This window comes from Saccopteryx leptura, chromosome 9 (assembly GCF_036850995.1).
Source record: "Saccopteryx leptura isolate mSacLep1 chromosome 9, mSacLep1_pri_phased_curated, whole genome shotgun sequence".
NCBI lineage: Eukaryota > Metazoa > Chordata > Mammalia > Chiroptera > Emballonuridae > Saccopteryx > Saccopteryx leptura.
In genome coordinates this window covers 59333217-59349790 of record NC_089511.1, presented here as the reverse complement: position 1 = coordinate 59349790, position 16574 = coordinate 59333217, and the positions used below count along the sequence as shown (strand labels likewise).

The following is a 16574-nucleotide window of genomic DNA, read 5'->3' as shown; positions in this document are numbered from 1 at the left end:
TTGTAGTCGCAAATATAACTTTGCATGGTATAGTGTGGTGTGTGCAATGACGTCTCAGTCTGCTTTGAGGCAGTAAAGCCATATTTTCCAGTCCAAATGGTTTCCCACCAAACTGGACATCACAATGTTAATAAGCTTGTTCTAGACTTTCTTTGAAATGAATAATTTAATTCTTCTGTTGGAAATCCATATAATAAAATTAGGATCTCTGTTATTATGAATGCCTTGGCTTAAGATATTGGCTTGGAATACTGTTCAGTTTTTCTTGTCCTCAATATATAATTAAGGAACAGTGGGTGGTATATCTGATTAGGATCATAGTAAAAAGAATGAAAAGACAATGTTCAGATGCCAGGAAGAGAAATGATAGGCTTCAGGCAAATTGTTGATCTGTCATTTGAAATGCATCACTTCTCCCTCTCCAAAAAAAATGGTAATAAACTGACTTTAGGGGTTTTCTTAAATTGTAGAACTTGGTAGAAATGAATAGCTCAAGGTATATCAGCTGCCTGATGGAATCAAGTTAAATAAGTAACTAACTAAATTGTAGAAAAATACCCTAAAGATAACAACACAGAACATCACTTGTTATTTCTTCGTGGATGGAGACAAAATCTACAACCTCACTTGTGGTAACAAGAGTGGAAAATAATTTAAGGGGAAAGAAGCAAAAGCCTGAATCAATGAATGCAGCTGTTGGTCCCCCGATGAACAAGCAAAGTGCTGGTTGTAAGGAAGTGAAGCTTTGACTTTAGTGATTAGAAAAATGTGTTGGTTGTTAAGAGTGAACTTGTGATAGATTTCTAATATTTGGGAAAAACTCTGGCTTGTGAGCTGGACACCCATGAGATTATCTGATAGTTGTACAGAGATCTGTTTGAAAATAGGCTTTTTGGTATTCCTTCACCATATTGCATTTGCAGATTACATGATGTATGCCAGCTCACTGCTCTGGGATTACACGGGTACAAGAGTGCCGAATGGACATGCGTGTCTGAAAGAGCAGGGAGGGCCATATTGTACATGTGCACTCTTCCATGAAAAAGGGGTGAGGCTGATCCAGAGGGGTTGATAACAGCGAGGGCACGCTCCCCGTGGCAATCGGGTAAATGGTGTGTGCAGGTCCGCAGCCTGTCGTGCAGTTTCTGTTGTGACTAGAATTTGGGGGCCGGAGGAAACCTCAGGAAAGCTTGAGCAGAGCAGCATGAGGGAGTCAAGGCCATGTAGGAAGGGTTCATGTGTTCAGACTCATTGATGGAGACAGCCTGTACAACAGGAATATATTGAACTGCGTCTTTCTCATAAGTCGTTTCCCAAACGTATGGAAACTGCTGTTTTATGGAAGAACCCGTAATGTTTCTTCAGGCAGCAGAGACCTGTGGAACACAAGTGGGAAACACTGCTTTAATATTTTCAGTGGACATAGAAAATACATAGAAGAGCACATACTGTGAGTGTGCAGCTGGATGAGTTCTCACAAAATGTGGAACCAGCACCCAGATCGAGAAACAGCACTGTCCGCATCCCAGACACCCCTTTGTAGTTCCTTTCAGTCACATTGCCCCATAAAGATGACTGCGCTTTAGACGGACATAGATTTGTTTTGTTTATTTTTTAAGTTTTGTAGAAACAGACTGTGTGTATCCTTTTGTGTCTGGTTTCATTTACTTAGTATTATGTTTGTGAGAATTATACGTGTTTGGCATGTACTCTCAATTTTTATCTTTCTTTTTTTGTTTGTTTGTTTTTGAAGTTGGAAACGGGGAGGCAGCCAGACAGACTCCTGCATGCTCCCGACCAGGATCCACCCGGCACGCCCACCAGGGGGCGATGCTCTGCCCATCTGGGGTGTTGCTCTGTTGCAACCAGAGTCATTCTAGCGCCTGAGGCAGAGGCCACAAAGCCATCCCCAGCGCCCGGGCAAACTTTGCTGCAATGGAGCCTTGGCTGCGGGAGGGGAAGAGAGAGACAGAGAGGAAGGAGAGGGGGAGGGGTGGAGAAGCAAATGGGCGCTTCTCCTGTGTGCCCTGGCCGGGAATCGAACCCGAGACTCCTGCACACCAGTCTGACGCTCTACCACTGAGCCAACCGGCCAGGGCCAGTTTTTATCTTTCTTTCTGTAACCCCTTGTAAGGTTGTTTCTCATTTTTGACTATTATAATCAGTTGTTACTGATTAAATTTTTTCATGAACTGTTTTTTTGGTCTCTGCATAGCTGACTTATTAGCAGGTTATTTCTTCCATATCTAAATGGAAATGTAAGGAAAGTTTTCTCTTTTTTTATGTTAGCTCTCTTCATTGTTTTTTATTCCTTTTTTTTTTTTTTTTTTAATTTAGCTACCCTTTCCTCTGCCCCAAGCCTTCTAGTTCTCTAAAAAAAACCCCACCAGTTCTATATCTGCCCTCTTCCATTCCAACTTGCAAATATGAAGCCAGGGGAAAAAATTGTTTCTGGAGCCTCACAAGAAGTATGGTCCAAAAATATTTTCCTGACTTTCCCATACACCTTAAAGTTCTATATAAATAATAATGATTTGAAAATGCTACATATGTGCTTTACATTTTCCCAAAATTTCACTTCTGCCTTTTGAACTTCTGAAATTCCCTTGCTCTCTCACAGATGAATGGGGCTCAGCTTAGTTTGGTTCCAGAGATGGTACTAAACCCAGAGTCTCCTGTACCCAGTAAAATTGATACATGCTAAGGCATCTGGCTTTGTGTGTGTCTCCATACTTTCTCAGTGAACTTAAAACTCACTCACCTCTTGTTTTCACATTTCTTATGCAGTCTGAAGCTCCCAGTTTTTCACGTTGGGTATCATAATAGAACTTGCGTCTCTATACTATCAGTTTCCATGACTCCTATGCTCAGGAAACATGCTTTATTTTCTTATATAATAGATATTTTGAAGGTATTTCACACTTAACTATTAGATAAAGTAAGTTTCAGCTGTGTGAATAAGTTTTTCCCATGTCACATTTACCTGGTATTTTATAGATCTTAGAGGTAAAGTCAGCCACAAACCAGATGGCCCTAAAAGAGAAATTTGTCTCTGGTGGCCCTTCTGTGGATTTCTTCTTTCCCTTTCCTGTAAGGCTTTTTGGCTCTGAAACTATCTTATGCTGGCATAGACAAGTCTACAGTTTATCCTCTCTAAGCCTAAGGGGTCAGGGAATAAATGTAAAAATAAAATCTTGCCATTGGGTGAGTAAGTTTACCCAAAAAAGATATGTGAAGCACAAAGAAGCAGATACTCAACTTTGGAATGAAAAAATGAACACATCAGTCTTTTGCTTAGAATAAGCCCTACAGCTCTAATGTAAAAATTTCAGAATAGCTAAGTATTAAGGGGTAATTGAGGGAAATACTACTAGTATTTGTGTGTGTGTGTTCCTGGAATCAAACTCTGGAAACATATTGTTTTCCCTAGCTCTGGACTCTAAGTTGGATGATTGATCATTAGAACAGAGGAATCTAGAACCTCACCATGACTAAGAGGATAGAATAAGTTCATTTATAGGGTAGAGTGGAATAGATAAAAGAAATAAAGGTTGTTTTTAGAAGGTTTGGGGTCCTGAAAGTTTGTGGCAACCTGCTGAAATGGCCCACCATAGTTAAGGTGAAGTGGCATTATAATTGAAGGGACTGAAGAATTATGGGCCCAGATATTAGCATGTTTACTAGCCTGATGTTGCAGTAACTGAATATGAACAAAACGACTGATGGAGAAGAAGAAACCAACCTAAATGGAAGTCACTGAATCATATCCAGGTCATGGAATGGTAGGGGAAGACATTGAGTTTTACAGAGGAGAAGAAATTGATAGGTTTAGCAGTGAGGGTCACAAGGGCGATATTAATCCTGCCTTCCCACCCTGCTACCACTGTGAGGCAGGGAGTAGGAAAAGGAAATGGTTTCTGAAGGTGGAGACAATTCTATTCCCATTGTTCCTTCATGAGAAGGCATAGAAATACTTGCTATGCCATTTCCCCTGGTAACCAATAGAACCAACAAAGGCTCAATAATGACCTAGTGTTAAACCTTGAATTTTTAATTACAGTTCTTATTCTATAAAGGGGATGTCTGTTTTCATTTAGCTGACTATGAAAGAGGTTACTTATCTACCTAAAATCAATGTAAAAACTTCATTTTCCTTCACATGCTATCGTTACTCTTATTATTTGAATTATGCTAGTCAAAATAACTCAACATGAGCCTTAACATTAAAGCTATCTTCCTCTTTAAAATCTGGGAAGAAATCCTTAATACTTTAATTTTATTAAAAACAAACCAACTTGCACATTTCTGGTTCCCTTTGTTGAGCCAATATACACGTGTCTGTGTTTGTCTCCATGTGAAGGATTTGATTTTCCCTTTTTTTTTTATTAACATGCATAGTTTTAGCATATGTTTTGGCATCAAGATTTCAAGATGGTACTTACTGTTTTGCTCAAGAATGTGTTTCTCCCTCAAAATTATTTCAATTTAAAAAAATGAAGCAAGAGTTTTTTTTAGTTTTTTGATACTTTTGACTTGGTTGAGTGGTACTATTTCTATAGAAGAGGCAGCTGTATTTTTCTATTGAAATAAAAACCCAGGCTATATGGTTAGGCCTTAGTTCGGGATTGATTGAGTATTCTTTTCTTTTCATGCATCTGGGATTTGTTTTCCCTTGTGACTGAAAGTCAATACAACCTGGCTTTAATAAATAACAGGATTTTGTTGACTCACACAGCTGAAACTTTAGGATTGGGGTAGGCTCCATGCCTGGCTAAGTTCAGGGATTAAAGCCTTGTGTGGGCGCCATCTTTTTCTGCCTCTCGACTCTGTCTTCCTATATGGGGTTTGTCTTTATGTTAGTTCCTCTTTAGGGACACATTATTCTTACAACTGGTAATTCCAGTGTATATCGGTTTTCTACTATTGTGTAACAGATCACCGAAAAGCTTAGAAGCTACAAACACCCATTTATCAGTTCACGGTTATGTAGGTCATAAATTTGGGTAGACTTATTGGATTCTCTGTTTAAGGTTGTGCAAGCCTGAAATTAAGGCATTGGCTATAATGGATTATTATCTGGTGATTCTGGAAAACAGACCATGTCTAAACTCATTGAGGTTGTTGCCTGAATTTATTTTCTTGTAGTTGTGGGACTGCTATCCTTGTTTTCTTGCTCCTTGCTGGTCATTAGCTGGGGGCATCTCTCAGCTTCTGGAAGCTGCCTGCATTCCTTCTCACATGCATCTTTCCATCTTTGAGCCAGCAACACTAAACCCTTCTGTGCTCTAAATCTCTCTGAGGTTGTCCAGTTTCCACCAACTAGAGGAAACTCTGCTTTTAAAGGGTTTACCTGATTGAGTCAGGCCCACCCACACCATCTCTGTGTCCTTGGTCAGTTGAGTTAGAACTTCAGTTACTCCTGACCTGTGGTGGCGCAGTGGATAAAGCCTTGACCTGGAAATGCTGAGGTCGCCGGTTCGTAACCCTGGGATTGCCTGGTCAAGGCACATATGGGAGTTGATGCTTCCAGCTCCTCCCTCCTTCTCTCTCTCTGTCTCTCCTCTCTCTCTCTGTCTCTCCTCTCTCTCTCTCTCTCTCTCTCTCTCTCTCTCTCTCTCTCTCTCCCTCTCCTCTCTAAAATGAATAATAAAAAAAAAAGAACTTCAGTTACATCTGCAAAATACCTTTATGGCAGCACCTAGTAATGTTTGATTAACTAGCCCGGGTGTAGGAATCTTGGGGTCTCTCTTTAAGATTCTGTCTACTGTACGTAATGGACAGGACACAGTGAAAGTCCTATCTAGCTCTGAGAAGTTGTGTGATTCTCATTTATCTGGCTTGGGGCATGTAGCCCTTTCTTAACCCAGTCACTATGACCTTAAGCTTTGGCTAGATTGGCTAGACACAGACCACACTTCCCACGTTGGATCTGGGTGTGCTGTTGTCACAAGATAGATGAATGCATTCTGGGCTGTATAATACTGCTCTGGAAGCAGAATACGCCAGGTAATTTTCCTGTGTGCTGGACCACTGCAGGATGCCACTTAGCATTTTTCTGGTGTGGCTTTGTAAGCTGAGATAATGTGACCTTGCCTCCCTACCAGCATTTCTTACTCAGCTGGAACCTGGTGTCCTATGATTCATCTAGTTTTAGCCAAGTTGTCTCGTCACTGTAAGCGAGGACATCTTTTGGCCAAACATGGTGATGGTGTGAATCCTGATTTTAATTCCCATTTGAATAAACTGCACAGCAAAGAAACCCTGAGCTGTTTCCAGGCCTTGTTTTTTCTGGCCCATCGTTCAGAGGCAGCTATCCTTTCTGGCTTCCTGTTTCCAGGGAAATCAGGTCTGTAGTCCTCACAGTTCAGGAAATCCTTAGGGCAGTATTGGCAGAAAAGACATTAGAAGCCGCTATGCCAGCAGCTGCCTGTATTCTTCCTTGTTCGAGAATTAACTTAGAGAGACGTGAGAGGTATTGGGCTGGGAAGAAAGTCATGGCAAGACTTACCAATGCTCCTCACCTGTGCCTGCCTTTTGCTTCCCAACCTTCCCCTGGTTCCCATACTCCCCCGCAGCTTCGTCCCATTGGCCCTTGCTTTTTCTTGTGTGGTGTCTAATCCTTTTCCTTGTCTCTCACTCTTTCATTTAATCTTCTTTACACTACTCATTCCCTACCCCTCATGGAAGGCTGGAAGGCGCTGAGTCTAGTTCAGTGGCTCCCAGTGTCAGCCTGCGTCAGAGTTACAGGAGAAAAGGACCATGTGGTGAGTTTTCCATAAAGCTAACGTCTCCTAAAAGCACTTTAATGTAGAGAATGTTCTTAAAATTTTCATTTTTTAATGAAACAAAGGGGAGGTTTTAAATTTTTTAACTTTTCTACATGTCCTTATTTGTCAAAATAGAAAGCTGGCAGCTTATAATGTAGGCTACTCCCTCCACCCCGCCAACTTTTAAAAGATATTTCTGTTGGTCCTAAGACCCAAATTTTGCGTGAAAACTGTGACTTTTTGTATATTTTTCTAAGGAGTAATTTTTTTCTTTCAGCAGGGTTTATTGAGAGGCAAAGATGCACCTCGCTGCAGGTTCGGTGCTGGGTGGGGGGTGGGTGCTGCAGCAGAGTTAAACTCGTCATCCTGCTCGGGGATTCGTGGGGAGTGACGCACACGGACTCAATATCCCGGAGCCTGGCCTCGCCAGTGCCGCTGTCTTCTGCCCTTTTTGGGATGTTGTTGGTTTTCTCAAGGCTAGAATAATACTCAGATTTTAAGGCAGGCAAAGGCTTAATTTTCTTGTTTTCTATTTATTTATTTATTTATTTATTTATTTATTTATTTATTTATTTATTATTACAGAGACAGAGAGAGAGTCAGAGAGAGGGATAGACAGGGACAGACAGGAATGGAGAGATGAGAAGCATCAATCATTAGTTTTTTGTTGCGCATTGCAACACCTTAGTTGTTCATTGATTGCTTTCTCATATGTGCCTTGACTGGGGGGCTACAGCAGACTTGAGTAACCCCTTGCTCGAGCCAGTGACCTTGGGCTCAAGCCGGTGAGCTTTTGCTCAAACCAGCTGAGCCCGCGCTCAAGCTGGTGACCTCGGGGTCTTGAACTTGGGTCTTCCGCATCCCAGTCCGACGCTCTATCCACTGCGCCACCGCCTGGTCAGGCAATTTTCTTGTTTTCTAACAAAATAGTAGTATTTGAGGAAATGGCTCTTGCTTTCCGGTATGACCCGACATCCTTACAGGTATAGGTATGTAATTTATTTCACATGGCATGTGATTTTGTGATTTCCAGGGGATGGTTATTAATTTCTAATATTACTCCAATTTTAGAAATCAAAGTAGTCTCATGAGAAAGAAAGAAAGAAAGAAAGAAAGAAAGAAAGAAAGAAAAGAAAGAAAGAAAGAAAGAAAGAAAGAAAGAAAGAAAGAAAGAAAGAAAGAAAGAAAGAAAGAAAGAAAGGGCCTATGGGCCAGCATAATTGGATAGTTTGCCCACAGACACAAAATGAGCCAGTGATAGATTTGAGATTAAAAGTACCAGTGGGTCCTCTACTGTGCGCACATTTTACTAAGTGCAGTTTTTAAGCAGAATATTTTTTCAGGGCTAAAAGAAATTGGAACTTAAGTAGCCACAAATAGTAACTATATGGGCTACAACATAAACTAGATTTGTGGATTTAACCTGTGGGGTATAATAAGACAGAAAAAAAGGGGTATAATTAATGTTCTGGAAAACAATGACTTGTTAGGGGTCTGTCCATCTTAATGCCTACTGTACTTTTGGATAGTTTAAGTACTTGGAACGCCAAAGAAAAGCAATTGAAGCCCATTCTATGAGTTGAAAATGAGATACATTCTGTTTTTAGAAAATCAAGGTCTTACCTAGAAAATTTCAAAGTCCTGAATTTAAAGTATGAGTTAGTGAAACTTATTCTCTCTCAAACATCTTGTTTTTATTGTTTATTTAACAAAGTGAACATAATGAGGATGTTCCAAGGTATAACTGAGCACAAGACTCCCCTTCCCAAGTTGAAATCATTTGGCTGAAAGGATTTGGTTTTAGTTATAGCGTATTATGCTGGTAGAGTTTCTAAGTGCTGCTGGCACCAGAATAGGACGTAGATCTTCTTGTCCTACTTGAAGTGAATAGCTTGTTCTTTCATATTGAGTTTCTCCTTTGGGTATTGCAAAGCATCCCACACAGAGGAAGCCGGATGGGCTGAGCTAGGTGTGTTGTCCTTCAGTTAGAATTGGCTGTAAAGCATGCTGTGACATAAGCAACTCCAGCTTTAAGGAGAGATGGGGCAGGAGGCTAATGAGGATGTCAGAGAGCTGGGAGTCAGGGAAAAGCTGTTGTCCCCGGGAAGGGGGGAGCTAAGCAGGTGAATAAGGCAGCATTTAGAGTGGGTCAAGGCTCCGGGGAATAGTGAAATATTTCTCAAAGTGGAGACCTTGGACTTCTGCATCTAAATGATCCTGTCCCAGACCACAGAATGACTCTCTGGGGCGATTCCTGCCTGGGAGTGCACATCTTTAAAAAACTTCTTAGTGATTTATGAGTGTTTTAGAATTTATGAACCAAGGCAACTGAGGGACTTGAATTTGGATACTCAAAAGGGCCTCCTAAGTACTGCTTACAGGGCCCAGGAAAACTACTGATATACAAGGGCAGTCTCTTTGTTGGCTGCCTCTTGTTTTACTCTTTCTTAGGTCCGGCAAGGAACAATGGAGGCATGGTTCCAGCCCCTCGGGAGCTGGGAGGAGCCTATAAACAAGTAGATAAGTAAAAACCGCATGTTATCATGAGCATTAGGAAGGAAACGAACAAGGTAGTAACGGAGAAATGGGGGAGCCCTGTTTAGATAAGTTAATCAGAACTGGCTCAAGAATTTGATGCAAATTTGACTGTGAAACAGCTGTAGCTAAATTGGGTCTGGAGAGGTGGAGGCAGGGAGGAGATAGAAAAAAAGAGTGTATGTGTGTGGTGTGTAGGGGGGAGTGTATGCACAGGAAACATGACCACTCAGGGAAGAAAAGCAGTGAATAGAAATGGGATGTTCAGAGGCCAAGTTATGTCCCCATATTTGAGCAGATTTCCCATTTAAGTTTACTTCCTATCACTATAAAAAAATATATATACAGTCTTTGGATTGATAAGGGATGGGAGAAGGCCACTAAACAATTCTATAAAAATTAAAAGTCAGCTGTCCTTGCCCTTCAAATGCTGAATTACAGACCAAGGCACCCCAAAATAGTATTTAACCATCAGCCTGTGTGGGTGTTCACCTTTCCAACCCACCTAAAGTGGGACCTGGTAATTGTAGAGGAGAGAAAAATGAGTGGAGTATTTTCTAAAACAAGCAGCATTTTCCATTATTTAAAAGAGAAAAGTGAGCTTTTAAAAAACCACACCTAGCTTTTGTGGACTACCCCGTCTGCTTTCGTAACCAGGTGGGAGATCTGGGGAAGCAGGGGACTTGTTGCTCTTCGGTGTACCCATCAACCTTTGCTCAATTTTCCTGGGATCCTAGAGATCCATTCGGGGAGACCCTGCATGTAAACCTGGAAAAGCAGTAGCAGGTTGGCCCCAAGGGCTGGGCTGGGGATACTCACAGGAAGTGCGAGTCCTAGTCAGGTAAGGGCTGGACTGAGTGATATTAGGACCACAGGGATTCACTGACCTTTGCTTTTCTCAAGGGGGAACCATATTCATAGATAAAAAATCACTAAATCAGGCATGATCGACACAGCTGCTTCCTTTCTCTTTCCCTGGGCTCGCCATTTCTTCCCTGCATAGCCCTATGACAATAATAACTCATTAATGTTGGATTTGTTTGCTTGTTTATTAACTGTCTTCCCCACTAGACTGTCGGTCCCACAAGCAAGGGGCTGACATCAGTCTCCTACTCCACAGCCTAGTGCAGTTCTTTGTGTATTGAAAGCTACCAGAGCCAGGGAGCGGCGGGATGCTATGACAGACGTCATACCACATGACCCTTGCAGGTGCAGGACAAGCTGCCATGGGCCTCCTCACTGGTGGCTCTTTTGGGTTCAGCCCTGATGATACAGGCTGTATGACTTCATATCCTACTGGAAGAACGTGTGTGACAGTGGCACAGATTGTTCATAGGTAAAGCCATCTGTCCTGGGATTCCTGGTTATCAGGAAAGTATCCCTTTAAGACCCTGTCCCACACAGTGTCCGATACTTCACCCTCTGTCCATGTGCAGAGAAATAGCGGGTTGTTCTCAGGTCCTGGGTCAGTTTGTCATGGATAAGGGAGACAGTTGATGATGACAGGTGGTCCACAGAGTTTCTTCCAGTCTGCCTTCTTGTCCTCAATTTATAGCAGTTTATGTTTACCCTTCTGTGTGGAGGTCTTCTCGTCCCTTGAGACTCTCATCTTCTCTTTCCTGCTCTACTTGACATTTTTTCTTGCCATTCCTTAACTAGACTCCTGTCTGATCTCTCAAAGAGCAATAAGCCAGCCAGGCAAACAGATCTTTGAAGCTTAGAGTCTCATTTCTGTTTCAGTATGAGCACAAGTGAGGGAGAAGGTGGTAGGGGAAGATGGATGAGAGCAGCCCCATGACTATTTTTAGCCAGAATGAGGTTTCAACATTATACCTCACTCTCTGTGGGTGTTTCGAGGCCTCTGACTATGAACTGACATACTCCTGTGCAGTGAATGTTTTGGTGTTTGTGTTGCATGAATACTTGGTTCGGTTCCACAAACAATGCCTAAGTACCCACTCAGTGCCAGGTTTCATGCCCCATCTGCAGGATAGGTTCATGTTTCCATTTCTCTTCTTTAATGGAAGTTGGAAGGGCATTTAGAAGTCAGCTAGTCTTGGGTCCTTACCTGGCAGATGCAGAGAGTGAGGCCCTGGGAGGTAATGCGATGAGTCAAGGCTTCAGAGTTGGTGTAGAGTTGGCTCTGCCCAACAAACAGCCTCTGGGGCTTGGAGATATTTATAATAACCACCGGGTCCAGTTCTTGAGGGTCTGCCACATCCTGGTGCTGGGCAGGGTGCTCTTTGTGCCGGTGCTCATTTATTTCTTAGAGCAGGTGCCATGGCCACTATTACTGCCTTTCTTTAAAGATGAAGAAATAAGGCTTAGAATAGCCAAGGTGCTTTCCCAATGCCCGATGCATAGTATATAGCCGAGCTGACAGGGCCTCTGGCTCTGTGTGAAGGTCGTGTCCTCTTCTGCTTTGTGGAATACACAGGAGGAAATAGAACCTAGGTGAGGTGGCTGGCTCCCACATCCTCCCTCTAAATGTAGGAAGGGACCAACCTGCCTGCCTGCCTTTCTTTTGTTTATTTTTTTAAGTGGTGTAAATTATATATGTATATATAAAATTTACTATTTGAACCATTTTTAAGTATACAGTTCACTGGTATTAAGTAATTCATACCATTGTGTAAACCATCACCGCCATCTATCTCCAGAACTTGACTCATCTTTCCGATCAGAAATTCTTTACACACTACACACTAAGTCCCTCTCCTTCCTCCTCCCCACCCACCAGCCCCTGGCAACCACCACTTACTTTTCATCTCTATGAATTTTACTATTCTAGATCGTTGTCTTTTTGTGAGTAACTTATTTTATTTAGCATAAAGTCCTCAAGGTTCATGTATGTTATAGCATGTCAGAATTTCTTTATAAGGCTAAATAATACCCCATTGTATGTATACACCACATTCTGGTTATCAATTCTTCTTTGGATGAACGCTTGGGTTGCTTCTACTTTGTAATATAAAATTAGTTTGCTAACGGTGTATTAAGGCTGCCATATCTAAATACCACCGACTGAATGGCTTAAGCAGCAGATGTGTATTTGCTCACAGCTCTGGGGACTGAAAGTCCAAGAACAAGGCATTGGTGTTGTTGTTTTCTTTCTCCTGAGGCCTCTCTCATTGGTTTATGGATGATGGCCTTTTCATTGTGTCCTCATATGGCCTTTCCTCTGTGTATGTGCATCCCTGATTGGCTTCTCTCTCTCTGTCTCTCTGTCTTTTTGTGTCTCTCTGTAAAGACACCGGTTATACTGAACCCCTATGACCTCATTTTACCTTAGTCCCCTCTTTAAAGGCCCCATCTACAAATACAGTCACTTGCGGAGTTAGAGCTTCAACATATGGATTTAGAAGGGACATAACAGTCTGTAATACATCTCTTGGCTACTATGGATAATGTTGCTATACATTTGGGTGTACAAGCATCTGCCTGAGTCCCTGCTTTGAATACTTTTTTGGGTATATGGCCAGCAGTGGAATTGCCGGATCAAGCGAAAGTTCTATTTTTAAATCTTTTGAGGAACCACTATAATTTTTTTTTTGTCTTTTGTAGCACACACACCATTTTACATTCTCATGGCATTATTTCCTAATTTTCTGATAGTTTTGCTCTTTTTGAGAGGCCATTCTGATTTCCAAGGCCCTCCACTAGGAAGTTAGCCTGGAATTGTTCTTTTTGCCTCCCAGATGCTTGGTTACTAAATCTTACCAGAAACTTAGTACCCTTGCTCCTGTTGAACCTCCTGTCAGCAGTCTTGGGCTCTTGCTTCCATACTTAGTGCTGGGAAAACATCCCAGAGAGGAAGAGGAAGCAGGAAAACGTGACCTGGTCTTAGGCCGATGCTTCATTGGCGGCGTGGGTTCCCAGGCTGCAGCCGCTGAGCACAGAGGAGGTTGCGCCAGCTCTCAGATGATTTCTGAGCATGCGCAGAAGGGACCCCTAGCGTGTTTAGGCACCTGCCCCTTTCAAAATGGCCAAGAGACAATGGATTTAATATGTTCCTCAATGAGCAGCTTTAACACTGCTATAGACTCCTGTTGACTCAGATTTACAGAAGGAATTAGGGAATGTTTGTGGGAGTGGGTGTTGGGGTGTTGAGTAGGGGGAGTGCTTCGGGAATGAGGGGATGTTGGAGTTGGTGTTTATATGAGGCAAGATCTAAGGGTATGTGTGGAGATAAGGGTGTGTGTGTGTGTGTGTGTGTGTGGAATAGGGGATAAAAGGCATGAGGGTGAGAAGGAATAAGTATGTATATGGATGAAGGTGAGGTATTTGGGATTCAAGAATGTATGTGGAATAGAGTAAAATTATGGGGGTTAGGCGTGAGGGCGTGGAGGACCGAGGTGTGTATAACACAGGGAGGGTGTGTGCATGGAGTAGGGTAGGATGGTGTGCCAGTTCCATACGAGGGTACGTGGGGAATAGGATATGTGGAGGGTAGGGAGTGAAGAGGTTTATGTATGTTGGGGGTCATAGTAGGGAAAGGACCAATGCCTCCACTCCAGGCGCCACCCTGCCAGGAGCCTGGTGGGTGGAGGAGCTGCTGAGGCCTGCAGAGCTTTCCAGCTGTGGGGGAGTAGCACCCTGCCGGGACCAGGCATGACTCATGTCACCTGGTTGGGGGAATTAATTTTCTGGGCATCTGCATCATGGCAGGATATGTGTCAGTCTGTATGACTTTGTTCTTAGTAAGAGCCATGGGAGAAGTTTAAAATGAGGAATGGAGGTGGTGGGGAGAGGTTGTGCTGGGAGCTATGAAAGATAGATTGCTTCCCCCTCAGTGCTGGATCGCACTGGTAACCAAGGTCATTCCCCTCACTCCCTCCACTTTGCTGTTACTAAAAGACAACTGCAACATCCCATGTGAGAGAAGTAACTTCAGCACACACACACAGAAGACACACACGCACAGATACACAAGAATACACCTCTCACATACAAACGTAGACCAGGGAGCCCCGGAGGCCCTCCCAGATGCCAGGTGGCCTCTGCAGCAGTAACTCTTTGTGCACTGCAGTCTGCTGCAGTCTTTGCAGTGGAGGGATGCTGGCTTTTGTGAATGGTAGCCTGGGAGGCGCCTAATGTCATCTGCTCCTGATGTCAGCACAGTGAATGAAACCCTTGCAAAGCGTAAAGCCTCAAGCACTCGGGATGTAGAGCCTTCTCAGATTGGTCCTCTGGCTGCAGCGTCTTTTGCTGACGAAATCTCTAGTCCCATGTGTCACAGATGATCCATATACCTTAGGATTTAAATGAGGCAGAAACTGAGGCTGCATGAGGGCTAATGCACAGCTAACGCTGGCACAACCAGCTCTGCCTGAAGCAGTTGTGGCTGCCACCCTCTTCCTGCCGGTCGCGGGAGAAAGGTGTTTGCTGGAGCTGCAGCCCCACCGTTGTGCGTTAGCTGACTACTTAGCTAGCCCGATGTTCTGCTTTTGCTGGCAGAATTCCTTGCTGAAGCTCCAGTCCTTTGAAACTGATCTGTGCTCTGCATTTCTGGCAAACCAGGAAGAAGCTGTTCAGGTTCCTGGAGTCAAGGACCCAGCCCCAGCATCCACCCAGAGTGTGCCTGCGGAAGGGGCAGAGGCTGCAGGTAAGAGGCTGGGCAGAGGGAGGACGTCCTCATTTGTACTCTCAAGATAGTTTGGCCTCTTGCTGCTTCATCCTAAACCTGGCTCCCCGTGGGAAGTAGTGCCAGGTACAACGTGAATGGTGACAAAGTCCTAGAATTACAACCAGGGAGCTGACGGGGAGCAGGAGGAGTTAAGATATGCAGTGACAGAGAGCCTTCCTCCAGCCAGGGGCCAGGAGTCAGACTTACATAATTAGTGTCTGCTGAAAAGCACCTATCACAACTCCCAGTCTTCATTTTCCTACATGGTATCCTGTAACAAACAAGCGGTGTACTTATTGCACATCACTGGGTTTAGATAACCTGTGCTTGAAACTTCTGAGTTTCGAGAGTCATGATATTTTTGAGGTATTGAGGGGGGAATTTCCACGTTGCCTCATTCTTTCTTCTATACTGCTTGTAAGATGGTCCATCAACACAGGGAAAGAGGAGGTGAGTGCTGTGGCTCATTCTGACCCCGTGTTGTCTTGTTCTGTCGGATTTTTTCAACATTCATTTCTGTGTTAGAAAGTCTCAAAATTGGGTCTTATGTGTTTAGTTTCTTATCTGCTTCTCTACTTTTAATCCAGGGCATGGTAAATTAGCTAGCAAGTAGAAGGCAAACTAATGCTCCCAGAAAGACTTAGATAGGAAAGAAACACTAAATTACATGAGTAGAAATGAGATCAAAGTTTATCTTTTTATAACACAAACGGGTCAGAAGTTTGCAGACCGGTTTGTGGATAGATGGTAGAAATAAGCTTAGGTGAGCTTGCTTCACGAGGTGTCCTTTATTTCTAGGAATTGATGGAAGAGATTTATAAATTAATCTATTTTAGTACCATTAGTGATGGTATAGTCAAGACATTACTCTTAAAACAGACCCGTATGGCATAAGCAGGCAAAATACTCATCTCTGGTTTTTGAATGTTTATTAATAATAGTGCTTAATAGCAACTGGTGATGGCTACTGTTATTATTGGAGATTTTCTGTTATCCAGGCATGGGTCTGAGCCTTTCATATCTATAAAGTTCAATTCTTAAACTGACCTGTGAGATAAGACTTTTCACAGTAAGGACTCAAGGTCTAGTATAACCCTGCTATTAAGAGGTAAAATTGCCCCCCATGGATGTAGGTGGCCAGCTGGCTGTCCTTGTTGCTGGTGAGTTCCCCTGCTCTGTTGGCCACTGTGGTTGGATGAGATGCAAGTAAAATCAGATAAGAGCCAATGTCAATCCAATGAGGGATTTAAGTCAGATTAGTAGACGAGGCCCTTCTTCTGCCACCCACCCCAACAGACAACATTCAAAGCGTATAGAGAAGACTCAAGCCAAATACAAATGAAATTTTGGGATATCTGATGTTTTGTATACTACACAAGTATCTGGAAAAGAGTTTTTTTTAATAAGTTATGGTTATGTATATATTTTTAATTATGACTTCTGTGTGTGTAGGTGTTGTATTTTCTCAAAAAATCAAGAATGGTTTTGCATTTTTTCATTTTAGATGGACAAGATTTTGAACAAACTTATTATAACTTCTTGTGAAAGAGAAATTCATTATGAGTCTGTATAGGAATTGCTTATACAAAGGGGCTGTCTGTATATTCTGTGTTGTATGTCAAATGGCAGAAATGGGCACAAGGCTC

The 16574-nt window shown here is 42.8% G+C and overlaps 1 protein-coding gene across 4 annotated transcripts in view; it reads left to right on the top strand.

The window, feature by feature from the left end:
* The window catches only part of FAM13C (family with sequence similarity 13 member C), a 161313-nt gene that overhangs the window by 100031 nt on the left and 44708 nt on the right, over positions 1 to 16574 (top strand). For all 4 annotated transcript variants that reach the window (XM_066348702.1, XM_066348703.1, XM_066348701.1 and 1 more), the window contains one exon: positions 14823 to 14907. In XM_066348702.1, the coding sequence (XP_066204799.1) occupies positions 14823 to 14907 (85 nt within the window). The remainder of the gene's footprint in view (positions 1 to 14822; positions 14908 to 16574) is intronic.